This window comes from Ceratotherium simum, chromosome 5, assembly GCF_057802395.1.
Source record: "Ceratotherium simum simum isolate JZ-2026a chromosome 5, ASM5780239v1, whole genome shotgun sequence".
In the NCBI taxonomy this organism is placed as follows: Eukaryota; Metazoa; Chordata; class Mammalia; order Perissodactyla; family Rhinocerotidae; genus Ceratotherium; species Ceratotherium simum.
Window position 1 is genome coordinate 88,678,603 of NC_141904.1, and position 27,060 is coordinate 88,705,662.

Below are 27,060 nucleotides of genomic sequence, written 5' to 3' on the forward strand. Positions count from 1 at the left end.
GGGGCGGAGGCTTGCCCTGTGAGGAAGGGGCGTGGCCACGCCTGGCGCAGCCGGGGGCAGCTTCCCGCGGGTTGGTGCGTCACGCGAGCAGCTAGTGTTGCCCGGGCAGCATGGCTCGAAAGCGCGCAGCTGGCGGGGGCCCGCGGGGACGCGGGCTGCGGGGCCAGAAAGCCAAAGGGAAGAGCGTGGCCCGGCGTGAGGAGAAGGAGGCGGGTGAGAGCGAGGCTGAGCCGGGCTTAGAGGGGGATGCCCGAGGGCGGGAGACAGGCCCGGGTCGGGGAGCGGGGAGGCCGGCTCCTGGAGGTGGGGGGCCGAGGAGACCGCGTTACCGGGGCCAAGGGAGGCAGGCGCCGCCCAGGTCCTCCCCACGAGGAGTGATGCGCCCTCAGCGGCTCCCCTGGAGCCCGACCCGACGGGAGCTGCCCTGCGTAGCCTCTTTCCTGCTCCCTGTTGCCCACAGGACAAAGTCCAGCCTCCTGGCGGATGCCGAGGGCTGAACAGGGGAAAGGCAGTGCAGTTATTTTGTGTCCCCAGAAGACGGATGGACCAGGACGTAGAGTGCAGTAGTGTGCTGACTCCCAGAATATCTTCAGCTAAGTCTCACCCCAGAGTTCCAGATTCGGATCCAACCTGACTCCTCCACGTGGATATCCAATAGACGTCTTATATTTGTCATGGGCAAAGCAAAACTCTTGATTTTTTCCCCTGTAAGCCTGTTCCTTCCCCGCCTTTTCCCATCTCAGTAAATGATGCCTTCACCTGCTTGTAAAAGCAAACCCCTGGTTTTCCTTACACGCACACATCCTGTCAGGCAGCGAGTCCTGTCAGTCAAACCTCTGAACTAGATCTCCACTCTCTCCACTTCTCTTTATTTCCGTGGCCACAGCCTTTGTCCAAGCTACTGTCACTTCTCAGTTGAAGGACTGCGGTCGCCTCTTTACTGGTCTCCCTACTTCTTTTCATTCCTCTGCAGTAGTTCTCCACTCAGCAGCCCAAACCATCTTTAAAAAAAAAAATCAGATCATGCCATGCTCCTACTTCAAACCCTTTGTGGCTTCCCGTTGCTCTTGGTGTGAAATCCAAATTCCTCACCATGGATTACAAGACCCTACATGATATGGCTGCTGCTACGGCTCCTGTTGTCTCCTACCACTCTTCTTTGCCAGATACTCTCCTTGGTGGCCTTCTTTCTGTTCCTCAAACATGCCATGTTATTTCTCACCTCAAGCCTTTGCCTTTGATGTTCCTTCTGCTTAGAATTTTCTTCATGGCTTTACTGTGCCTGATTTCTTCTATTCCTTTAGGTGTCAATTCAGACACTCCTTGAGCGTCCTTTCTAAGGTGGTCTTCCTGGGATACTCCCTATCACACAGGCCCTCAACGCCCCTGTCACCATCTGTAATGATCTTCTTAATTTATTTGCTTCCTTTTGATTGCCTATCTTACCAGACTTTAAGCTTCATGAAAGCATGTCTTATTTTTTGCAGTATCTTATCTTGTCACTCTCCCCATATACTAAGTGCTCAATAAATATTTTAAATAATTGCAAAGTGCATGCTGTGGAAAGGATTTCTGGGCTTCCTGAGATAACTGGGTAGAAGATTAGGTAACCAGCAAGGACTCAGACACTAGATTCAACAGTTCTGTGATTCTGTATATAAGTTCGTCGTCCATTAGGAAATAGTCAAATGGTAACAATTTTTAAACTTAGAAGGTGATTTACCTCACAATGAGTTCCATTTTATTCATTCATTTACTCATTCAGATAACGTTTTCTGAGTACCTACTGTGTGCTGTACATGGGCTAGGTGACATGGGGGAGAGATTTCATGGAGGAGCTTAGAATATAGTAGTGTTGACATTTACAAAAAATATCCAAGGCAGAGTACGCAGGGTCTGATATGGGAGAAGGTGCAAGGCTTTGTGGCTTCTGAAGGAATAATCAAGTTTGACTGGAGAGACTGAGGTGTGCTCTCTGAAGGAGTTATGTGTGATCTGGGATTTAGGATGGGTAATATTCAGCAAATGGTCGTGAAAGGGGGTTGTATTCTAGTCAGAGGGAATGTGTTCTGAATATGTGGCAATTCAAAAATTAAAAGCATTCCTCCCAGCTAAAACACTTCACTTGGGCACCAGTTTGGTGTAGCTCCAATGCTTGGTAGTTATATGCACTTAGGTAAATTATTTTGGACAAATAACACAGCTTTTCTGAACCTTGTCTGTGAACATACTACTACCTTGCAGGGTGGTTGTGAGTTTTCAGTAAGAGCATATAAGGCTCCTGGCACGGTCCATGTTACATAATCATTCGGGTTAGCTCGTAACAGTTCAGCCTAAATATAGTTAAGGATGCCCCCAAGCTTCACTGAAACTGCCAGCCAGCGGAGCTAGCAGTAAGTTCCCAAGGCAGCTTCCGGGAAGAGTTGCAATCTTTGCTGTGGTTGAGGGGAGGAGCAGGCGTGGTTTGGGCTGCAGGTGACACTGATTTGGTGATCATTGAGTGTAAGTTCTAGCAGCACCTCGGGGCATGCAAATGAAGGTGATGCTTGGCTGCTTTCAGCAGTTAGGGACAAAGAAAACATTTCTTCCACATTATTTCCTTGTTTCTATTAGGGCACCTCTAGTTTCTTCGTATTTCTTCTCTATGTTAATGCCTTCATTGATGTAATTCACTAATTCCTTCAACAAATATTTATTGAGCACCCACTATTCCCAGGCACTGTTCTAGGTACTGAAGTTATGGTAGTGAACAGAACAGGCAAGGTCCCTGCTCTCATGATGCTTATAATCTTTGGGGAGGAGTAGGTAGGGCAGACAATAAGACGTTAAAAAAACAAATCCACGTGGTGATAAGAGCTATGAGGAAAATAAACCAGTTGCTGTAATAAAATGGACGTGGGGGTGGGGAAGAAGCAGCTAAGTCAGAATCAGTCGTCAGGGAAGGCCTCTGCAGGGAGCTGACACTTTGAGCCAATTACTGAATGCCCCGATGGAGCCCTTCTTAGGAAGTTGTGGGGGAAAAGGCAGAGGGGACAGTAAGTTTCAAGACTTTCGGAGGGGGTGAGCTTCGCCATTTGGCTGGACACAGGGAGTGAGGGGCGAGTGGTAGGAATTGAGGTGAGAGAGGTTGTTGGGGCCCTTGGCTTGGAGAACAAGCTAAGGAGTGTGTGTCTTATTCTAAGTGCTGTGAGATGCCACTGGAAGGTTGAAGCAGGTATTCTTGTTAAATCTCAACTGATGACCAAGCCAGCCACAGTGGTAATTCCTGTCTTGCTGAAATAACCATGTTGGGCTCAGGGAGGCTGGTTAGACAGATGAGATAACTCCAGACCTTTGAGTCCTGGAAAATAGCCTCTGGATTCTCTAGGACCAAAAAAACACAGCAAAGGATAAAGGAAAAAAAAAAGTCATCCATATTTCTACCATCCAGAAATAACCACCACTAAACAATGGTATATTTCCTTCTAGTCTGTGTTTTTTTATGCAGTAGAAACTCCCTGTAAAAACAACTTTGCCTGCCTAATATTTTATCATATATCATTTTTCTTTGTCTTAAAAGATGACTGAATTATATTTCATCGTGTGACTGTACCATAATTAATGATTATCTCATGATTGGTTATTCACATTAGTTTTTAAACTTTTGGATATTATGAATATGAATGATTTTTTTTGATTCACAGTTTTTTGTTTCCAGTTCCCCCCCCTTTAACTCCTCTACCTCTCTCTTCAAAGCACAGAAATATACAGTTGTGCCTTATAACCAATCAGATCAGTTTGGTGAGGAAGAAACAGTGTCTGTGAAGTATCCTCCCACTTGGGTTTTTAGATTAGTAAAAATGAAGTATTAGCATCTTTGCTTATTAATAGAGAGTAAAGACCATTGTAAGATCCAGAAATCCTGATTTTAAGGGCACAGTACTCAAACCATCTAGTCAAACCTTTAAGCAGCTTCCTGTCTTGGAATAAGAAATCTGTTCCCCAGATTCTAAATAAGTAATTTCGAAATATTTTGTTTTTCAAAATTTCTCCTTATTTTTTGTGTCTGTGTTAAAATGGCTAAGACATAGGAATGCATAAATTCTTTCTTTTAGAAAATATTTTATAGAAATAACTGCATCAGTGATTTTATCTACATTAACACAATGCCCATAATGTGAAATTTATTTAAATTAAAGTATGATTTATGGGGCCGGCCCAGTGACATAGCCGTTAAGTGTGGACGCTCTGCTTCGGGGGCCCGGGGTTCGCAGGTTCGGATCCCAGGCGTGCACGACGCACCGTTTGTCAGGCCATGCTGTGGCGGTGTCCCATATAAAGTGGAGGAAGATGGGCACAGGTGTTAGCTCAGGGCCAATCTTCCTCAGAAAAAAGAGGAGGATTGGCAGATGTTAGCTCAGGGCTGATCTTCTTCACAAAAGATTTAAAAAATAAAAAAAAGTAAAGGATGATTTTATTTAGATTAAAGGGAGAGTCTCTTTCCCATATGCAAAAGTGTATTCATGGGGAATGTAAATACCTGTCCAGAGAGTCAGCAGGACAAACCATAAATGAAAAGAATGAATTAATTTGATATTTTAGGTTACTATTGCAGCTCCTTTTAGAGCCTCAGTAAAGGCTAGAGTATTTTTGTTTTCCAAAGTTAATTGAAGCAGAGTCATGCAAAGGCAAAGGAAGATTTATTTCAGAATCAAGATTATTTGCATGAATAAATTTGCAAAATACAAAAATATCCTCCCCTGCCATATTGTTTATAAATTATTTATCAAAATTAATGTATTAATATTTTTATAAGTTAATAGGTTATATTTTTAGATCCCCTAATTTAATTAAAACTGACAGGGCCGGCCCCGTGGCTTAGCGGTTAAGTGCTCGCGCTCTGCTACTGGCGGCCCGGGTTCGGATCCCGGGCGTGCACCGACGCACCGTTTGTCCGGCCATGCTGAGGCCGCGTCCCACATACAGCAACTAAAAGGATGTGCAACTGTGACATACAACTATCTACTGGGGCTTTGGGGGGGGAAAAAAAAGGAGGAGGATTGGCCATAGATGTTAGCTCAGAGCCGGTCTTCCTGAACAAAAAGAGGAGGGTTGGCATGGATGTTAGCTCAGGGCTGATCTTCCTCACACAGAAAAAATAATAATAATAATTAAAAGTGACAGCTTATGCATTTTTTAATATTTCCCTTTGACAAAAAATGATAGTTATTTTAAGAAAATAAAGATATTTTTGAATTACTACTATCTTATTCCAGCCCCAAGTTTGCTGAGATGGTTGGTATATCAGAGCCATTTAGGTTAGATTGGAAGGGTTGCATAGCAGTGTCTGTTTTGTGCAGAGTGTGGTTTTGAAAGCTGAGAGAAACATGGATGAGTAGAAATAAGGTTGTAGTAAAACTTGGACATATTGATGAACTTGAAACATTTCACTTAATAGGGGTGGATTATCCCTAAAATAGATAGTCTTGGCAGGTAGTAAATAAGCAAGGTGTTAATAAATAGATTGATGTATTTTCCTTGCTAGATATCAGCTGAAATTTAAGATTTGGAAGTTAGATTGTATTTGAGTCAGGTGGTGGTCTCTCTGTAGGCTTAGGATGAGTAGAATAAAATGCTGATGAAGAAAGATGATTTTTAATGTGAGCATAGCGTGTAGACTAGCCTGAAGGTGAGAAGAGGCTGAAAGCTGATTGTTGACCCAATGTGGGAGGGTGAACCCGTGATGGAGGTGTGGCCTGGGGGGAGATTACAGAAGAGGACTTTCCATGACCCTGCCCTTGAAGCCACACTGCCTCCACCTTTTTTATTGTCCCTCACCTCATGTTCCATGTGGTCACCTAGATGTCTTTGAAGAAGAGAAACCCCCAAAGAAGAGCCTGCTCTCAAAAGTTGCACGAGGAACGAGGAAGAGAGGCTGCAGTGATCCTGGGGGCTCAGCAGATGGCCCAGCAAAAAAGAAAGTGGCCACGGTGGCTGTTAAACCTGAAGACCTCAGGACTGCAAAGGAGGAAGCCCTCAGTGATGAGGGAGATTTCAGGTGAGGTGGCTGACAAGCTTTTGACCCGGTCTTGATTGTTCCCACCAGAGAAGTGTGAATAATAAAACCTCTCTTTGCTTGTCACTAGGATCCACGGAAGAGATGAGGTCTTTAAACTCTTCTGGACAGAGCTCAGACCACTAGCAAGAGCTGGGAAGAATCTTAGCGATTATATAGTTTACCTCCCAGGCTTTGCAGATGAGGACAGTGGCAGCTTGCTGAAAGTGATTTATCTGTGGTTACACAGCTAGGTGATAGCAAAAACCAGGATGAGACCTAGGTCTTCTGCCTCCTGGTCCAGTGCTCTTCCTAGTACACAAAGATATCACATATACAAAATATTTAGCTGCCGTTCCAACTTTCTCTTGTGCTGCTCTCCTCAAATGCACTCTACTCCTGTCCAGCTGGACTTCTTGTCACTAACTCAACACATGCTCGTGCTGTGCTGCCTCTGAGTTGTGCTCATACTCTTCCCTCTACCTCGACTGCTTTCTTCCACCTTGAAGGTGCAGATCAGAAGCCATCTACTCTACAGTCCTCATGGATTCTTCTCCCTCTTCCTCCTCTGCTTTCTTGTAGCATCTCTTAAGAGTGTACCTTGTCTGCCTTGTTTGTGCCATGCTGTACACCCCTGCTTACTACTGTAAGCTCTCAGAGGGCTGGAACCACGCCGGGTTCATTTTTGTATGCCCTGTGGCCTCTAGGGCAGTGCCTTTTTTGGCAGAAACTGAACACGTATTTTTGCAGTGAATGAGCATTCATATTAATATGTGGTGAATAATGACTATATGCCTAGTGAACCCTTGGTTGCCCACCTCCTAGGAAAGTTGGGGGGAGGAGAGGAAGAGGAAGAACAGAGAGGCAGTAGTTCCTTTGCTTCAAAGCTAAATCCTCACCCTTAATGTTGGCTTTTCCTGCAACCTCCAGTGCTGGCATAGGAAAGTAGTCCAGGAGGGGGCAGTGGTAGAAAGGAGCATGAGAAAGCATGCAAATTTTCCACCATAGTTCATCTCTTCTTTTCCCTTAGGCTTTTCCTAAGAATGCGTTTGAGCTTACTGCTTCCCAGTTGCCTCTCCGCAGCAGTTGAGTTCTTTTCAGAGAAATCCACATACGGATAGACTAGGGGGCTGCCAAGGCAAGCTCTGGGTCCCCCTTTCCCTCTCAGTTGAGACTTGACTGCAGTCAAACCCGTAGCACAAGAAGATTTCTGTATCATTATTCTAAGGGGAAATTTTTGTTTTTATGGTGTTCAGAGAATTTGGTAGGTTAAAAAGGGAGTATGTGTATCTTTAGAGCTGAAGACTGAGGATTGGTTATTTTAAATATCTGTGTTCTCACTTGATACCAGATATCTACCTTAGAAAAGCTAAAAGTAGCTCAATACTCGAAACACATTTTACATATGAGTTTGCAGAAATATATTACATATTAGCAACCATTTAGTCTCAAGGCAATATTTAGCTAGCTACTTATGTATGTAGTTATCTACTTAGGTAGCTAGCTGTCCATGTTTCTGTTATTTATGACATTCCTGTGTATAGTCACATCCCCACTTATCTTGAAGTTAGAATTCTACCAACTTCATTCTCCTTACATCATATTTTTTAAAGGTGGAGGAAAAATCTTCTGAGTTGGCTCATAGCGGGATCAGCAAATGTGAATTCCCTCCTCTTTTTTCTGGCATCCAGTGCACGTGTATACACACAGATGTCACAGCTTTTACTTCTGGAACTCACATTATTATGGTTTTTTCTAACTTTGATTGTACCATTTCAAGGCACAGCTATGTTTTCCTTCACATAGCTCTAGGTTATAGGTTCATAGTGTTTTTTCTGTTTTGACAGCACATCTAGTGTTAGATTGATGATCAGAGCCCATCTTGATGAGAATTTGAGACCCAGGCTGATGGAGGAAATGAGGCTCAGAGCTCACAAATCATCTTTAAATAATTGCAGCAGATTCTCAATAAATAGAAGTCCTTTAAATTCCGTTTAGCTTAAATGAAGCACTACGCTGTCTGAGCCATCTTCATCTTCCTTCCTGTGATCTTGACACAGGGACTTTGCAAGTGCCCACAAGAAGGCACACCATCCAAAGAAAGAGGCTACCATGGGCAAAGGCAGCCACAAAGGAGACGACGAGGAAGAAAGTGAAGATGATTGGGAAGAGGTAGAAGGTAAAATATGTTTCTCTGTCTACAGAACTGTTTGATCCTGTTTTTCTGTTTGATTCTGTTTGGAGTCATGTCACTTATTGCAATCCTGTCTTCTTTTGAAACTAATATGACCAAAGATAAGGTGGTAGGGAGAGTTGCTTTTGATGAAAGGAAGAGTTCGTGACCAGGTTACCAAAGAAGGTTGTATATTCTCTTCCTCTGGTGGCTATCAGTGGAGTAGATTATGAACTAGAGAGGCAGCAGCATCTCATAGAAAGAGAAAAGGCTTTGAAAGTAGTTAGACTTGGGTTCAGACCCCAGCTTTACCACTTACATAGAGGAACTCCACCTGTCCGAGCTGAGTCTGTTCACCAGGAACATTGAGTGATCGCTTACTGTGAGCTGTGCACAGTCTAGGCTCCAGGATTGTTGTGGGAAAAAAGTTTGCAAGTGTGATAGGCCTAGGGCATCATATACTCACAATAAACACCAGCTGATGTTCTCATCCCTGAGTCCTTCTGCCTAGCGTGACTTTTTCCCAGGTTTTTATTTTGAAAATGTTCAAACCTACAAAAAATTTGAAAATGTAATACATACACTCTTCATCTAGATTCACTAACTTGACCATTTTGCCATGTTGAATGTCTTTCCCTCTGTTAATATGCATTGTGGAACCATTTGAAAGTAAGTTGCAGACATCCTGAAAAATACTTCAGTATGCATTTCCCAAGAATAAGACATTCTCCTACATGATAAAATACCATTATTATACCTAAGAAAATGAAAAATAAGTCCCCAATTGTAAAAATATCTTTTCTAGCTGTTTCCCCCCCCCCCCCCAATCCAGGGTCTAATCGAGGTGTAAGCCTTGTATTTGGTCATATCTCTTTAGTCTCTTTTAATCTAGAACAGCACCCCCACCCACCACCTTTTTTGCTTTTCATAGCACTGTGTTTTTTGAAGAATCTTGGCCCCTTGATTGTAGAATGTCTCATGGTCTGGTTTGGTCTGAAATAATCAGACTTCTCATGGTGGTGGTAAGCTTGTTTCAGTATCCCCTGGATTTCTTATAAACTGTAAAGTAATTTCAAAGACTTGATTGAATTTAGATTAAACATTTTTCTTTTGGCAAAAATACTTCATAGCTTTGTACTTCATATTGTATCCATTAAGAGGCACCTCATGTCAGGTTTTCCTACTAGTGATGCTAAGTAAGTGGTACTGCCAGATTGTGCCAGTGTGAAGGTACATTTCCCTTTGTAATGAACCGTCTTGGGTGGCACTCTGATTCTGTGTGAATATTTTGTCCCCAGTAACTTTTTACTTAATGGTTTAATGTGCATTGGTGATCTTTGAGCATTACAAAATGGCAATATTCTGATTCTTTCATTTCATATACATTTATTAGCTGACTTTGATCTGTGAAAAAGAGCTCTCTTTTTTTAACAATCGTATTTATTTTGGGTATCACTATGGACTTAGAGATTTTTAAAAAAATTCAAATATGTTATTAGTTATCATCATCGTACTTTTTGATCTTCAGATTGTCCCAAATTTGGCTAAGTGGGAGCCCCTTTAAGCTAGCTACCCTACTGAGTTCTTTTGACACGGCCTTATTAGTTTTTGGGAACATTTTTGTTTTCTGGCACAAGATGTGCCAGGCTCACCCTGTACTTCCCTTGCTTTAGACCTAGAATCAGCCTTTTTTTCTGCAAGAGGCCCAGGTTCATTCAGTGGAGACTGATCTATAGAAACCAAGATCTTGGCATTAGATGTGTTCATTGTCAATGGAGTGTCATTGCTTCTAGGCCCAGAGCTTCTTTAAAAGGGCTTTTGCTAATGAAGTTCACAGTTAGATCCAGTTCAGCAAATTCTGTTTGTTTCAGCTGGTGTTGACAAGCAATATAGGGCATAAAGAGATGAAACAGACGTATTCTTTGTCATTTGCAAGTTTACAGTTGAGACTGGAAGACACCTAAATCATGCCTCTATGCAAAGCAAGTTGTGATGAGCATTATTGTAGTAATACAGAGAATGGGGTATTGTTCTCATTTGGCGGTTTTTTTTTCGGATAAAGAATAAGTCTCTACTAAAACACACACATGAGCATCAGCTCCTTGATACTGGGGGTCTGTGTCTAATTCAGCTCAATACTCTGTGCCTTAGTTTCCTCCTCTAAGGGCTATTTCTCTGGGTGGTTTTGAGGGTTAAATGAGACAAATAAATGTACAACAGCGCTGTTGCTGACGTTTTTTAGGTATTCAAAGCATGGTAGGAGTAGTGGTCTCCACCGGTTTGCTATCTTGCATCCCTTCCTCACTTCCTCCTTCCCAACAGAACCTCGATTTTGTTCAGTATAGTAGTTATTATAATAATAATTATTATTATTGATTAAAAAAAATTATTGTTGATAGAACTTAGTGAGCCTGTGCCAGGGGCCATAGGAGGAAATGCAGCCTTCTCTAAGTCTGTTCTGCCTGTGGAGCCAGTGGAGATAGAGATTGAAACACCGGAGCAGGCAAAAGCAAGAGAAAGAAGGTAAGATTAGACCCTTGCTTCTAGATTCCTGTCACATGTAATTGGCAACAGCTGCTACTTAATGAAAAGTTTTGAGAAACACATAGGAGACCAGGGCTGAGTATCCAAGGGAGTAAGGAACCGTAGGTGAGAGAGCCTTCGGTTCACCTTGAGGACTTGAATGAGAAACCTTTGTGTCCTGGCTAGGGCAGGAGATGGGGAGAGGCAATTCCTATGTATTGAACACCTGCTGTGTGCCGAGGACTCTGCAGGTTGTCCGTTATCTTACTTAATCTTTAAGACAGTGTATGAATGAGAAGCCAGAGGCTTAGAGAGGTTAGGTAACATTTCAGGAGTTACTCAGCCAGTAAGTGGATGAGCCAAGATCTAAATCCCTGTCATGCTGACTCGACACTCAAGCTTTTCCCACCACATCACACGGCAGGACTTGAGGCAGTGCCCCACCGTGGTAGGGAGCCCCCATTCCATCCTGGTGTCTCCAATACCTCTGCAGCTTCTGATGGCTTTAGAACGTGGAACACAACGCCTGGTAGTTAGCTGGTTAGTGAGTTCCACTCTGTGATGGGCACATTATTAGGCATGAAAGATGGAGATAATAGAAGTCATTCAAGAAGCATCAAGTTTTCTTAAAGATGCATAGGACACAGACGTGAAAGAGGTTTTACACCAGAACAGCACATACAAATGAGTGTGCACTAATTTATCATAAAGGTAGTGGTTGCTAGGGAGGGAATCAGTAGTCAGGAGGTCACACAGTCAGAGAAGACTTCCTGGAGGACATGAGCTTTGAAGCATGTTCATGAGGCATGATTTGGTGCAGGTTCAGAGGAAGGCATTCTGGGTAGAGAATACCCTAGCCAAGGTTTGCAGGTGAGAAGGAGCAGAAGATAGCTAGCTTGAAGATTTACCTGATGAGTCGCACAGCCTTGTGCAGGAAAACAAGGAGAGCGATTCATGAGTCATTACAAGTAAAAGGCCTTGACTGGGGGAATGGAGTCAAGTTTCAGTTTCCCACTTCATTCTTGGATTTTTCAATATTCATTGCAGTGAAAAGATAAAAATGGAGTTTGAGACATATCTTCGGAGGATGATGAAACGTTTCAATAAAGAAGTTCGTGAAGACACACACAAAGTAAGGGCAGGGAATGAAGGGGAAGGGCAGTATTCCTCTTGGTCGGGGCAGAGAGGTGGAAAGAATGTGGGTGCTCTTTCCAACCTAGGTCTTATTTCTGGCTCTTCTACTCACTATGTGACCTTGGCAAGTTTCTGATTCTCTCTGAGCCTTAGTTTCCTCATCTGTGAAGTGGGGGATAATAATAGTGTGTGCCTTGGAGGGTGGTGAGGGTTAAGCAAATATGACATGAAAAGTACCTAGCACCGTACCTGGCATGTAGCGGCGGGGGGGGGGGGGGGGGGGGGGGGAATAACAGGCACTCTCTTTCCATCTCTTCTTCCAACTCGTTAATCACATTGGCTCTGGGCTCAGCTAAGGGCACTGTGGCTCTTGAGTTCAGCTGGTAGTTATTGAACACATATTATGGCCCTAGCGGGGTGCTTGGCATCGTGGGGATGGAGACTTATATAAAGCTTATTTCTTATCGTTAAGGAGTTTCTCATCTCACAGATGGAGCAAGAAAGACCACAAAACAGAGGAACTCAAGACTTAGAACAAGGAAAGAGATCAGTGTGGGTCTGAGTAGCTGAGGAAGGCTTTATGTAGGAGAAAGGACTGGAGCTGGGTCTGGAAAAAGGGCAGCACGAAGAGATGGGGAGAGGGCGAAGGCTGGGTTGACCGCGCTCACCAAGTTAGGGAGGGGATGCTGGGACAACCCGTTTGCCTGCATCCTGGAGGGTAAATGCATTGGAGACTGTTGGAGAGAGAGGGAAGGGAGGACTTTGATTTTCCTCTGATCAGCGGCAGGTAGTGATGGGAGGGGTGGAAGAGACACTGTCTGCAGCAGCCGCAAAAACCTAGAAGTGAGGTGAGCACATAGCAGGGACAGTGAGGGGATGCGATGAGGTGAGAACTGGAGTGCTGCTCACCTCACAGAGGCCTTGGGGTTAAATGACGTAGCCGTGTTCTTTTACTCCTTGATGTTGGAGATGAAAGTAAGGGAGGAATTAAAATGACTCCCAGATTTGAAGCTTAAGCGAGGGGAGGAGGGCAGTGCCGTTGATGGAAATAAGGAGGCTCTGAGTGGGAAGGAAGGAAGACCGATTTTGAAGGGAAAGTGATGCAGAGCTGTGTGTGAGAGAAAGGGAGGACAGTCAGGTGATCCTTTGAGTAGGGGAAGAGTGGGGCGGGAGGTCAGGTGTGGGGTCTGCAGCAGAGGAGTTGGGTTGTTTGCCCTGACCTCTGACACAAGAGAATGCCTGGTTTCTCTCCAGAAGTGCGGAGAGCTGCGCAATGACCCTGTTCCGTCCCCAGCGTAGACAGTTACTGGCACTTGAGCAGCTTGCTGTTCCCTCCTCCACTCACTTTTCCTCCTGATCTTTTGGGAGCAAACCCTAGACATTGTAGCATTTCATCCATAAATCCTTCAGTGTATATCTCTAGAAGACTAGGCCTTTAAAAAAAAAAAAGAAGTGTGTATTTTGAAGCTTTGAGATTTATTTCTTAGAGGGAATGAGTATCTAGAGAGAAGAGGAGAGGGTGAAAGACAAAGTTTTGGGAAATGGCTAATGTTAGTATTTTTACTTTCTTGTATGTAGAAATGACAAGAAATATTGCCTGCCCAGAAAATGTCTTTTTCTTTGGCAGCACAATTCCCTCTAGTTTTCAGCCTTCCCTGTTGGCCTTCTTCCCAGGTTCACCTTCTGTGCCTGCTAGCAAATGGCTTCTATCGAAATAGCATCTGCAACCAGCCAGATCTGCGGGCTATTGGCCTCTCCATCATCCCGACCCGCTTTACCAAAATGCCTCCTCAAGACGTGGATATCTGCTACCTGTCAAACCTGATGAAATGGTATGGCCCTCTGGCCTGTCCTGTGGAGCCTTAGTGTAGGATTTGTGTCTTAGAGGCTGGGTGCATGTCAGTTCCAGACATTCCCTGAGGTGATCCTGTATGCCAGGCTGTGGGCACAGCATTGAAGATAGAGAAACGTCAGCCATGGTCTCTGCCCTGGAAGAGCTCCCAGGCTGGTCAGGAGACAAATACACCCCACGTAATTAGAGTAGGTGATGGGTTCTCTGGGAGAGGTGTGCTGGGGACTGTGGGCACCTCTCTCAGCTGGGGGCTGGAAAGCATCCCCAGGGAGGTGAAGTCTGAGTTGGGTCTTCAGTCATGAGTAGAAATTAGCCAGACAGGGTGGGAAGAGTGGAACACAGGCAGGCAAGGCTCGTGATTCCCTTCCGAGACTCCCCCTTCTGATTGTCTTGGCCATAAAAGAACAGAGTTCCTTTTTGCCCTGACCTCTGACACAAGGGAATGCCTGGTTTCTCTCCAGGTTCATTGGAACATTTACAGTTAATGCAGACCTTTCAACCAGTGAGCGAGATGGCCTACAGACTACGTTGGAAAGGAGATTTGCTATTTACTCTGCGAGAGATGATGAAGAATTGGTGCACGTAAGTGATTCCTCCCAGCAGCACTATTTTTGTTAGTACCGTTAGCTAATGGTGATGGCAGTGCTGTGCCAGGTGCCATTCCAGATGTTTTACACGTATCTCCCTATTCAGTCCTCGTAACATAAAAAACAGGTCAGAAGCTCAGAGAGGCTAAATCACTTTCTTAGGGTCGCTCAGTTGGTAAGCATTGGAGTCAGGACGGGGACCAGCATGTGAGTTGAAAACCCGCAATCTTTCCTTTCGATGACTTGGTCTCCTGGTGTGTTAAAGCACTTAATTTTTGGTCAGGTGCCTAGAATTGTTTCCAGTAACTATTCAGAAATTGTATTCAAAAGTCCCAAGGAAATGTTTTTTCAAATTGGCTGCCAAAATCCTCAAGAAAGTGCTTTCATACCTTTTAATTTGGGTGATGACCCTGACAGGCGGCTGTGCAGTGAGGAGAGTTGTGTCTGCCACAGGGGGTCATGGTGGAGAGCTCTTATGTGTAGATAGGCTTTATCCAATGCCCGACAGTACCCTTAGGTGAGGCTCTGTCTGAGTAAAACAAAAATAGAGGTAGACATATGGTTTTATCCCTGGAAGATTCCTGTTAATGCACAGACTTTTATCTGAACCCCAGATTCCCCGTTTGCTTAGTGAAAGAGACTGGACTTTTTATATCTTTAGAAGCCAAATGACTGGCATCTTTACCTCTCTTCTTCTGATTTGGCTTGAAAAAGTCTAAGATATCTGGCATGGCCAGTAAGTATGCTATAATACCACCACCCAGAGAAAAACATTAATATTTGAGTACTGTCCTCCCAGAATTTGTTCCTGTGTATTTGTGTCCATACATATTGTTTTGTTTGTGGGTTTTTTGGTGTGTGTGTGAGGAAGATTAGCCCTGAGCTAACATCCGATGCCAATCCTGCTCTTTTTGCTGAGGAAGATTGGCCCTGGGCTAACATCCGTGCCCATCTTCACCTACTTTGTGTGGGACGCCGCCACAGCATGGCTTGACAAGCAGTGCATCAGTGCGCGCCCGGGATCTGAATCTGCGAACCCTGGGCCGCTGCAGCGGAGCGAGTGCACTTAACCGCTATACCACTGGGCCGGACCCTGTGGGGTGTTTTTTTAAAAGCAAAAAAATAGTTTTTTTAAAAAGCGAACAATTCAGTGACGCCTTTAGTGCATTTACAGTGTTGTGCAACCACCACCTCTGTCTATTTCCAAAATATTTTTACCACCCCAAGAGGAAACCCTGAACCCATTAAACTGTTACTCTCCGTTCTGCCTCCTCCCACCACCTCAAGCACTTGGCAACCACCAATCTGCATCTTGTCTCTACGCATTTGTGTATTATAAAAGAAATCATATAATATATGACCTTTTGTGTCTGGCTTCTTTCACTTAGCATGTTTTCAAGGTTCATCCATGTTGATAGCATGTTGTCAGTACTTCATTCTTTTATGGCTGAATAATATTCCGTTGTGTGGATAGACCACATTTTGTTTATCCATTCGTCATCAGTTGATGGCCATTGGGTTGTTTCCACCTTTTGGCTATTGTGAAGAGTACTGCTATAAACGTGGGTACATTTATTTATTTGAGTACTTGTTTTCAGTTCTTTTGGGTATATACCTAGGAGGGGAGTTGCTGGGTCATATGGTAATTTTATGTTTAACTTTCTGAGGACCTGCTAAACTGTTTTCCGCAGCAGCTGCACCATTTCACATTCCCACCAGCAGTGTATGAGGGTTCCAGTTTCTTCACATCCTCACCACCACTTGGTATTTGCCATTGTTTTGATTATAGTCATCCTAATAGGTGTGAAGTGGTATCTCATTGTGGTTTTGATTTGCATTTCCCTGATGACTAGTGATGGTTAGTGCCTTTTCATGTATTGGCCATTTGTATATTTTCTTTGGAGAAATGTCTATTCAGGTTGTTTGCCCATTTTTTAATTGGATTCTTTGTCTTTTTGTTGTTGAGTTGTAGGAGTTCTTTATATATTTTGGTTACTGGACACCTATCAGATATATGCTTTGCAAACATTTTCTCCCATTCTGTAGGTTGTCTTTTCACTTTCTTGATAAAGTCCTTTGAGGCACAAAAGTTTAATTTTGACGAAGTCCAGTTTTTCTATTTTTCTTTTGTTCCTTATACTTTTGGTGTCATATCTAAGAATCTATTGCCAAATCCAAGGTCATAAAGATTTCCTCCTGTATTTTCTTCAAAGAGTTGTTTAGTTTTAGCTCTTACATTTAAGTCTTTCACCCATTTTGAGTTAATATTTGTATATATTGTGAGGTAGGTGTTCAACTTCATTTTTTTTGCACAAGGATGTCCAGCTGTCCCAGCACTGTTTGTTGTTCTTTCAACTCTTGTATTATTTTCACTGTTTGTTGAAGAGACAAGTTTTCCAGTAGGGGTTGAATGGTCTTGGCACCCTTGTCAAAAATCAGTTGGCCACAGACACGTGGGTTAACTTCTGGCCTCTCAGTTCTGTTGCGTTCGTCTACGTGTTTGTCCTTGCTCCAGTACCACACTGTTTTCATTACTATAGCTTTGTAGTAAGTTTTGAAATCAGAAAGTCTGAATACAACTTGGTTCTTCATTTATAATGCTGTTTTGGCTATTCGGGGCCCCTTGCAATTTCACGTGAATTTGATGGTCTGCTTTTCCATTTCTGCTAGTAAGGCCACTGGAATTTTGGTAGGGATTACATTGAATCTGTAGATCCACTTGAGTAGTATTGCCATCTAGACAGTATTAAGTCTTTCAATTCATAAACATGGAAGTCTTTCCTTTTATTTGTGTTTTTAATTTTTTTCAGCTGTATTTTGTAGTGTTCACTGTATACGTCATTCATCTCTTTGATTAAATTATTTCCTAGGTATTTTATTCTTTCTGATGCGATTATAAATGATATTGTTTTGTTAATTTCCTTTTTGGATTGTTCATTGCAGGTATAAAGAAACAGCTGATTTTTTGTGTTGCTCTTATACCTTACAACGTTGCTGAATTCATTTATTAGCTCTAGTAGCTTTCTTTTGCGTTCCTTGGCATTTTCTATATATAAGACCTTGCCGTCTGAATAGAAATACTTTTCCTACTTCTTTTCCGGTTTGGATACCTTTTGTTTCTTTTTCTTGCGCAGTTGCTCTGGCCAGCACGTCAGTACAGGGTAGAGTAGCAGGTGAAAGCAGGCACCCTGGTCTTGTTCCCCGTCTTCGGGGGAAAGCTTTCCCTCTTGCGCCATTGAGCGTCTTGCTAGCTGTGGGATTTCATGAATGCTCTATCGTGTTGAAGAAGTTCCCTTCTATTTCTAGTTTTCTGAGTGTTTTTATCACGAAATTGTGTTGAGTTCTTTCAAATGCTTTTTCTCTGTCAATTGAGATGATCATGTGGTTTTTCTTCCCTTCTTTCTATTAATATCGTGTGTTGCATTGATTGATTTTCTCATATTGAACCACCCTTGCATCCCTGAGATAAATCCCATTTGGTCATGGTATATAACTTTATTAATATGCTGCTGGATTTGCTTTGCCAGTATTTTGTTGAGGATTTTTGTATCTGTATTCATAAGGGATATTGGTCTACTTTTCTTGTGATATCTGTCTGGTTTCCATATCAGGGTAATGCTGGCCTCATAGAAAGAGTTAGGAAGTGTTCCCTCCTTTTCTGCTTTTTGGAAGAGTTTGAGAAGGATTATTGTTAATTCTTCTTTAAATGTTTAGTAGAATTCCCCAACTGAAGCCATCTGGTTCTGGACTTGTCTTTGTTGGGAGGTTTTTGATTTCTATTTCAATCTTTTGTTGGTGGTCTGTTCAGATTTTCTGTTTTTTCTTGAGTCAGTTTTGGTAATTTTTATGTTTCTGAAACTTGTCCATTTCATCTAGGTTATCTAATTTTTAGTATGGGAATCGTACAGTTTTGTAACTTGAATTTTTTTTTGTCTCAGTAACATACAGTGACAGATTACTCGTTAAGGTGATGACCGTGTATATTTGTGTGGCACCAGGTTGCTTCCAGAGTATGTCACATAGGTGATCTTATTTAATTTTCTTTATGGTCCTGGGAGGAAGATGAGGCAGGGATTATTACAGTTGAAGGAATCGAGTTTTAGAGAAGTCACTCAGTTGGTGAATACTCAGTTATCTAGACTTTTAGATCTGTGCTCCTTTGCCATGCTGTAGACTCAGAAACTAAGAAATTAATATGGGTATTGTACCAATTAATTAATATGTTGTCAGCTAAACCATGGATATTATTTGGATTTTCCAAGTTTTTCCACTGATGCCCTTTTTCTGATCCAGGATCCCACATTGCATTAAGTTGTCACATCTCCTTAGTCTCTTCTGATCTATAACAGTTTCTCAGTATTCCCTTGTTTTTCATGACCTTGACATTTTTGAAGAGTGCTGCTTTGGAATTTTGTGGGGTGTCCTTCAATTTGGATTCCTTTGATGTTTTCTCATCCCCCCTGTTTTTAACTCCAGAAGAAACAAGGCAAAAGTAATTATTTTTCTCAACATATAATGTAGCTTTTCGTGGAAAACCTGCCTTCCTGTTTCTGATTTTCACCTCTGTCTTCCTCAGGAGGACATTGTAGTAATGCGTGAGAAGCACCGGGACCCTGCTGTCTGTGTGGGAAGATCTTGCTCAGGTCCTTTATCACTGTCTGTTTGGGAGGTTCATTCCCCTCAGGAGGCTCCCATCCTTACAAGTTAACAGCATTTTTAGAACTGCATCCTCCAGTTGAAAGACTCGTTGTGGGGAAAATGGGACATAGGGAATAGACTTCGGGGATCTGATGATAATGATGTTTTCTGTTTTTTCTTCTCAAAGTGGTATTTCATTTTATTATTTTATTTTAATCACAAGCACAACACATGTTGAATACAGAACAATCAGAAGATAGGTAAGCTGAAAAAAAACCCCCACCTGTAAGCACCCATAACCCAATATATGGATCCTTTTCCAGATATACATATATGCTTATATTTATATACAGTTTTTTCTTACAGAAGTTAACATTACACATTACAAAACAAACTTCTGTCTTCCTTTAATATATGGTGGACATTTTTCCGTTTTTCTATAAAGATAAATCTCCGCACTGTCATTTCTAATAGTGTTGAGGGTTCCAGCCTCCTACTGTTAAACGGTTTGGTTGTTTCTAACTTTTCCCTTTTATAAACAAGCACCACAACAAACAGCATTGAATTAATTAAATTCTTAATGTTTTTTAGGATAAATGTGTTGTTCTTTTTTATTATAGATATTTTTACTGATTCTCCGGGCCCTGCAGCTCCCTACCCGACTGGTATTGTCTCTACAGCCTATTCCTCTGAAGTTATCAGCAGCAAAGGTGAAGTTCCTGGGGTTTCCAGAGGGGAGGGTAGTTGGTCAGGGAGGAGTGAGAAATTATCAGACTTAAAAACAAATGGGTCATTAGACTATTTTTAAGGGTCGGTAGTCCTGGAGTAGGGTTCCTTTGAGCCTGCTTTGCACATGCTCTGTGTTGGGAAGACTGGACACATGAATGGGCATCTAGCAACCTGAATTCTGTGTGCGCAAAGGGGCCTGCCAGAGGTCTTGGCTCCTTGGTGCTTTAGTTTCTGTTCTGTAAAACAGTAGAATGGTACCTGTCTTCCTCATCAGCAGTGTGGAGTGGTGAAGGGTGAAGGACTCTGAATTCTGTGGTCACCTGAGAAGGAGGCTAATGCTGTACTTATTGGGATGTTGGCATTGTCTGAAGCGTAATGGTACAGAATTGATTTTAGTAATTTTTGTATTCTTAACTTGTTGTTGTTAGTGCTGTTGAGTCGATTCTGACTCCTGGCGACCCTGTGTACAGCAGAACGGAACCCTGCCCCGTCTTTTTGTGCCATCCTCTCGCCTTCTGGCGCTATATCAGACAATGCTCTGCTGCTATTCATCGCGTTTTCGTGGCCCATTTTTTTCGGGAGTGGGTGGCCAGGTCCTTCTAGTCTGTCTTAGTCTTGAAGCTCTGCTGAAACCTCTCCCCCATGGGCGACCCTGCTGGCATTTGAAGTCCTGGTGGCACAGCTTTCAGCATCACAGCCACACGCAGCCAAAACAGTATGACAACTGACAGGCAGGTGGTGTGGCTCCCTGACCGGGAAATGAACCGGGGCAGGCTGTGGTGATGAGAGGCCACCACTAGGTAACCACTAGGCCACCAGAGCCGGCTGACATATTCTTACTACTACAACTTTATTAAGTCTGTCAGTATTTGTTTGCAAAATGTGTTACGTGTGAAGTGGGCATTACAGTCATGTGCTGCATAATGACATTTTGGTCATTGGCAGACCACATACACGACAGTGGTCCCATAAGAGTAGAACCATGTAGCCTAGGTGTGTAGCAGGCTGTACCATCTAGGTTTGTGTAAGCACACTCTATGATGTTCGCACAGTGACGAAATTGCCTAATGACGCATTTCTCAGAATGTATTTCTGTCGTTAAGCGACGCATGGCTGTATTATTGCTGAGGAAGCTGAGACTTAGGTTACATAATTGACCTAAATCACATGACGAGTGAGAGGCGGAACTGGAATTGGACCCAGGTCTGTCTGTTTCCACATGCTGTGCTCTCTTCCCTGAGCTACGCTTTAGAGTGAAAAGTATTATTTTGTGGCCTATCTAAGGGGCTGTAGATTTTAGCACATGCTTTCTTATAACCCTAAAGGATAGCCAGTCCATCACAGTCTGAGCTGGGGACATCTTGTGTACGCTGGTTCTCTAACCAGCGACCTAGCCCCGTTAGATTATAGGGTCTCTATCATATCGTTAGCAAAAAAGAAAAAGCAAAATTTTCTGTTCTGTTTAAGGGAAAGAAACCTTCCAAGGAAAGATCCACAGAGGGTCCTGGAGGCTCCTCAGAAACTTCTAGCCAAGTTCCAGAAAACCAAACCAAACCTAAGACCAGCAGAGGAACCAGACAAGAGGAAGCCTCTTCTAAGGGCACTAGCAATCCAAGTGCCAAAGGGAAGAGGAGCAAGGCAGCAGCAGTTGGAAAGACACGGAGGGAGCCCTCCTCCAGTGGGGAAGAAGAGGGCAAGGCGGGGCAGCGGGAGGAGCAGACCCCGAGACGTCTGCGTGGCCGGGTGCGGCAGGTGGCCTCCAGGGTGTCTTACAAAGAGGAGAGTGGGAGTGACAAGGCTGGCAGTGGCTCTGACTTTGAGCTCTCCAGTGGGGAAGCCCAGCGTTCGTCTGAAGAGGATTCTGAGCCTGGTCTTCCGAGGAAGAGGAGGGCCCTGGCCCCTCAGAGGGCAAAGACAGACTCCAGGAGTAACTCTAGGACCCAACGTGGAAGCCACCCTAAGCACCCTGGCTTTCCAGCAGCATCCTCAGGCTCTTCAAGCAGTAAGAGTAAGAGAGGCACGAAAATTCACAGTGAAGGTGAGGAGGCAGAAGGAGGGAAAACAGCTGGTGTAGACCAGTGGCTGGAAGTGTTCTGTGAGCAGGAGGAAAAGTGGACGTGTGTGGACTGTGTGCACGGTGTGGTGGGCCAGCCGCTGACCTGTTACAGATACGCCACCAAACCCATGACTTACGTCGTGGGCATCGACAGTGATGGCTGGGTCCGGGATGTCACCCAGAGGTACGACCCAGCCTGGATGACGGTGACCCGCAAGTACCGGGTTGATGCCCAGTGGTGGGCCGGAACCTTGAGACCATACCAGAGCCCGTGCGCGGAAAGGGAAAAGAAAGAAGACTTGGAGGTAAGGCGTTGGCCGCCACGGGCTCCAAGACCCAGTCGGGTATTGAAATTATTCTGATTTTTGAGCACCATATATGTGCCCAGCACTTTGTTGGGTATTTTTAATGTGTTATCTCATTTAATTATGACAACACTATAAACTGGGATTATTATTGCCTTAATTTAACCAGTTAAACATTTAGGATCTGAGATTACCTCACTTGGTATTAGAACCCAGGTCTATCTAGCTTTGAAGCCTGCGTAGTTCTAGTTATTGCCTAGTTATAAATCTGGAACTTTAAAGTAGTTTATGCAAGTCATCTAATAAGTTGTCCTAAGGAAAGAAGAAAAACCTCTTCAGTATAACTGTTACCCGCCCTGCTCAGCATGCACACGTAGAAGCTCATACACACCTCTCTCCCCGGATCTAGAACACTCATCTCCTGGAAAGGAAAGGACTCGGGAGGAGGAAATATCTTCAGTCTGCTGAGAAGGCACACTGGGAAACAGACTTCTTAACTAGAACACAGTGTGTCGCTTGGTCCTAGGACCAACCTCTGACCAGGAAGAAGGCCTGAGCTGCTTGTGCCCAGCAGTTGTGGTGTTGGGTGGGGCTTGGCATTTCCACACGGGAACATGCCCAGACTTGCTGAGGAATTATTCCCAGTCCTCAGGATGGGTGAGGCCTGGGTTTGTTTAGTGTTCCTTGTAGCGGTGCAGTTCATCCGGCATTGAGAGTTTGCTCTGGGGGTGTTCCTGGCTCATTTTCCTTAGAAAGGACTAGTGGGAATTGTGCAGGGGGTGTCGTGACTGACATGATTAAAGTATTTGTAGTGGAAGCTGACCCTGCAATGGGTCCCTCCTGCTCCCAGCGACTCCACGTTGCCAGTCTTCACGAGTGTGTTGGGGTTTTCAAGAGATGCTTAGGGAAAGCTTAGGAGAACAGAGTGTGACATATAGCAGTGGACTTGCCCACTGAGAAGTCAGAATCCTTAAAGAAGTGCCCCGAGAAGATGTATGAATCACGGTGGACTGAGGAAAGCTGCCGGGTGTGAACAGCTCATTTGGGTTTCCCCTGAGAGCTGAGACAAGTAGAGCCCTGTTGCAGAATAGTGATGTCACTTGGAGATAAGGCCTCCTTCCTGAAGAAAGCTGTATGTCTGCCTTCCTTGAAGCTCTTTTTATGTATTTATTTATTTATTTTTGGTGAGGAAAATTAGCCCCGAGCTAACATCCGTGCCCATCTTCCTCTGTTTTTTGTATATGGGACACATTTTTTGTATGTGTAGGTCCGCGCCTAGGATCCAAAGCAGTGAACCCCAGGCCACCAAAGTGGAGCACGTGAACTTAACCACTACGCCACCAGGCCAGTCCCCCGTGAAGCTCTTTTATAGAGCAGGCGCTGATCTGCTAGGGCTGACGAAGGTGTCTAAGGGCCAGGAGTAGTTTAGATGACTTTCCAAAGTTACCATGAGCCACAGAATTACTTGATTCTTCAAAGCTTTTGATTTATCTAAAACCTACTTAATGGCCAGTACTATAGATGCAGTGTTACAAGGTCATTGGTGCTCATGAAACCTCTGGTCTGCCGTCGTAATCAGAAAAGTTTGTCTGAGGATTGCCTGCCTCAAACCTTGCTTCCTCTCTACACGACATGCTCAGCATTGTCTCTCTGGTCTTTGCAGTTTCAGGCAAAGCACCTGGACCAGCCTTTGCCCACTGCCATTGGCACGTATAAGAACCACCCTCTGTATGCCCTCAAGAGGCACCTCCTGAAATTCGAGGCCATCTATCCTGAAACAGCTGCCATCCTTGGGTATTGTCGTGGAGAAGCTGTCTACTCCAGGTGTGTGAGGCACCCGATGGCCTTCCTGTGGCCTGGGATTAGCAATCTTTCTGGGCAAGGGGCTGGTAATGTCGGCTCATCCCGTGAAATGAGATGAGCTTTATAGCGTGTGTGTGCTGTTGTGTGTGGATGTGTAGAAGAGATTAAAGCTGGAAATCAACACTACAAGGATTAAAGACCAGCAGGGGAAAAATAAGTTACAGGAGAAAAATAAAAAGTAGGACAGATGAGGTTTATATAGGACAGATAAAAACATACCCCTCAAGAATAATTTAAAAACATACAAAAGAAAGGAATAAAAGATTTGATATAATGCTGCTGAACTGGATATTTAAAAATGGTTAAGGTGGTAAATTTTATGTTATGTATATTTTATCCACAGTAAAAAGAAATTGCTAAAGAAGAGGGAAAGGAATAAGAGTAGAAAATGAATGTAAAATATATACAAAATTAAAACTGAAAAAATTTTAATAATATAAATTTCAGGTGAGGAAAAAATAAAAATAGAAGCAGAACTTTTAAGAAATAGTAATACAAAGAAAATAAATGAAGTGATTTTTAAAAACCTTGAAATGCAAGACCAAGAAATAGAGCATGTTCTTAATAAATGGGAAAAGAAAGAGAACAAAAGGAAACATAGAGAAACCCACGTGAGGAGGTGGTTTGAGTCCTCTTTCTGGGGACTGCCTGTTGTGTGTCAGCCCTGCAGGGAGGCATCCTAGACCCCCGCTCAGGGTCCATGAGCTTCTGTCCACGTCAGGAAGGATCACGCCTGTCGAGGCCTCAGCTACCAACAGTCAAAGGCCGCCAGGGCCCAGGCGACCTTGATAGAAGTGGTGGGCACAGGCTTCCTCACATGGGTGGGAGAGAGGAAGTCTAGGGGAAAGAGTGCCAGTATGGTCCACAGACACCTTGTCAGTCATGGGAGAAAGCATTAGAAGGAGACTTTTTTTTTTAATATAGTAAAATATACATAACAGGATTTACCAGTTTTACCAGTTAACCATATTTGAGTGTACAGCTCAGTGGCATTAAGTACACTCACATTCTGGTGCAACCCCCTCACCACCATCCATCTCCAGAACTCTTTTTCATCTTCCAAACTGAAACTCTGTCCCTATTAAACACCAGCTCCCCATTCCCCCTCCCCCAGCCCCAGTAGAACCACCATTCTACTTTCTGTCTCTAGGAATCTGACTGCTCAAGGGACCTCATATAAGTGGAGTCAGACAGTATTTGTCCTTTTGTGACTGGCATCCATCAGTAGACCCCCTGGGTTGCTTCCTGTCTTGGCTCTTGTGACTAATGCTGCTGTGAACATGTGTGAACAAATATCTCTTTGAGACCCTGCTTTCACTTCTTTTGGGATTGCTGGATCATATGGTAGTTCTATGTTTAACTTTTTGAAGAACCAACATGCTATTTTCCACAATGGCTGTATCATTTTACATTCTCATCAGCAGAGAGAACACAAGGGTTCCAATTTTGCCACATCCTTGCCAACACTTTTATTTTCTGTTTTTTGATAATAGCCATCATCATGGATGTGAAGTGATTAGAAGTGGAGATTTAGAGAGGGCTATGTCCACTTCTCTGCTGCTCTTCTTGGGATTATGAAGATGATGCCCACCTCTGTCCCCCAGCCCCCCACCTTCCCTGCTCCTGTCCGAAGACCATAACCATGACATCGTTACTTCTTTGGGCAGAGTGCAGCCCTCAGTGGGAGTGTGGGTGGAGCTCTCAGCTCGGACGGAGTGATGCTGTGCGCAGGGAGCGCTGCTCCAGCGTCTGGAAAGCGTCCGGTCTTTCCAGCAACCTTACAAGGCAGACAGGACAGCTCGTTATCCCTGATTGATAGAGGAGGATACTGAGCCTCAGGAAGGGGAAAGGGACTTGTTCAGGGTCACCCTGCTAGGAAGTGGCACAGCGGAGGCTCGACCCGTGTCCGTTGTACTGTGAGTGGACGTCAGCCTCAGCGGGGGTAGGCGGAAGGCCTGATTCCTGCGCTAGAGGCAACTTAGTGCCCTTGCCCTTTGGAGCCCAGTCTCTGAGCAGAGTTCAGGGCTGCCCACTAAAGAGATTGCTCTTAGCTCTGGAAGGAGAGTGACGCAGAGGATCTCTCCTGATAGTCACAGGCTGCCAGGGATGATTTGACTGTCCGTGTGCATGAATCTTAATTCCATGGTGATTTGTTAGCTTATTATGGTTTCTGTGTGGTCTCCTTTTGGATTCACTGCCCCATCTCTGGGTGCCCATCCCTCCCCATCTCTGGTGTTTAGCAGCAAACCAGACACTCGCTCGGGGGTGAGGAAATATGTCTGCACCGCTTGGCTTTTACCCCGCCCCCTGGGGCTGCAGAGGGACTCTCACTCTGGGAGGAGAGGTGAAGGTGGGCATGAAGCCACAGACAGACAAAATAACTGCATTCAGGTTAGGATATGTAAGTGGGCACAGCCCCCAGAAGACAGGAAGTCGAAGTTAGCTGTCTGCCTAATGCAGGCCCCCTGCTTCCCTCCAGAGCAGGGCCTGCTCCCGGGCGTGAGGCAGAGCCTGAGAGAGAATCAGGGGCTGTGCCCTTCCCTCTGGGAGGTGACATGAGGCAGCTGGTCCAGCAGTTCCTCTGCCTGCAGTGTGCAGTGCTGTTCCATCAGGCAGGGTGTGACCTGAGTTTGTCCTCTGTCTCCCCCATGTTGGCTCTGTAGGGACTGCGTGCACACCCTGCACTCCAGGGACACGTGGCTGAAACAAGCAAGAGTGGTGAGGCTTGGAGAAGTACCCTACAAGGTAACCAGAGCGAGGGTGGCCTGCAGGCGGCAGGGAGGCTGAGGGCAGAGCAGTGGGATGAGGGCTCCCGGGTGGGTGCCTGGGATGGGAATCCAGGTCTGACTTGTCTGGCTTGAGGAGGATTGGAGGAGGAGAAAAGCAGGTAAATTATGTCTTACTTTAGTGAGGAATTTGTCAGAGGTGGTCTTCCAGAGCAACAAGAAATCTAGGCGAGAAGGCAGCGCTCAGACTCCGGGTATATGCTCGTCTGTGCTCCAAGGCGCTGTGATCGGAACTGTGTCACAGTCGACTGTTCTAAGAGGCCAGAGCCTTGCCGATGTGGACGCCTCCACCCGTCATCATTGCCCTTCTGGCTGAGCACTCCCCACTCCTTCTGCCTGTATATGATCTCTGGGGAGACTTAACAACTGCAGGAGTTAGC

At 44.4% G+C, this 27,060-nt stretch overlaps 1 protein-coding gene across 3 annotated transcripts in view; it reads left to right on the forward strand.

Annotated features, from left to right (window-relative positions):
- Positions 1–50: 50 nt before the first annotated feature.
- XPC (XPC complex subunit, DNA damage recognition and repair factor) overlaps positions 51–27,060 on the forward strand; it is a 33,253-nt gene continuing 6,243 nt past the window's right edge. For all 3 annotated transcript variants that reach the window (XM_004442937.3, XM_087431582.1, XM_087431583.1), the window contains exons 1-11: positions 51–213; positions 5,842–6,037; positions 8,095–8,213; positions 10,607–10,730; positions 11,778–11,862; positions 13,539–13,696; positions 14,178–14,298; positions 19,562–19,651; positions 21,138–22,031; positions 23,695–23,855; positions 26,558–26,639. In XM_004442937.3, the coding sequence (XP_004442994.1) occupies positions 111–213; positions 5,842–6,037; positions 8,095–8,213; positions 10,607–10,730; positions 11,778–11,862; positions 13,539–13,696; positions 14,178–14,298; positions 19,562–19,651; positions 21,138–22,031; positions 23,695–23,855; positions 26,558–26,639 (2,133 nt within the window). In that variant the 5' untranslated portion in view covers positions 51–110. The remainder of the gene's footprint in view (positions 214–5,841; positions 6,038–8,094; positions 8,214–10,606; positions 10,731–11,777; positions 11,863–13,538; positions 13,697–14,177; positions 14,299–19,561; positions 19,652–21,137; positions 22,032–23,694; positions 23,856–26,557; positions 26,640–27,060) is intronic.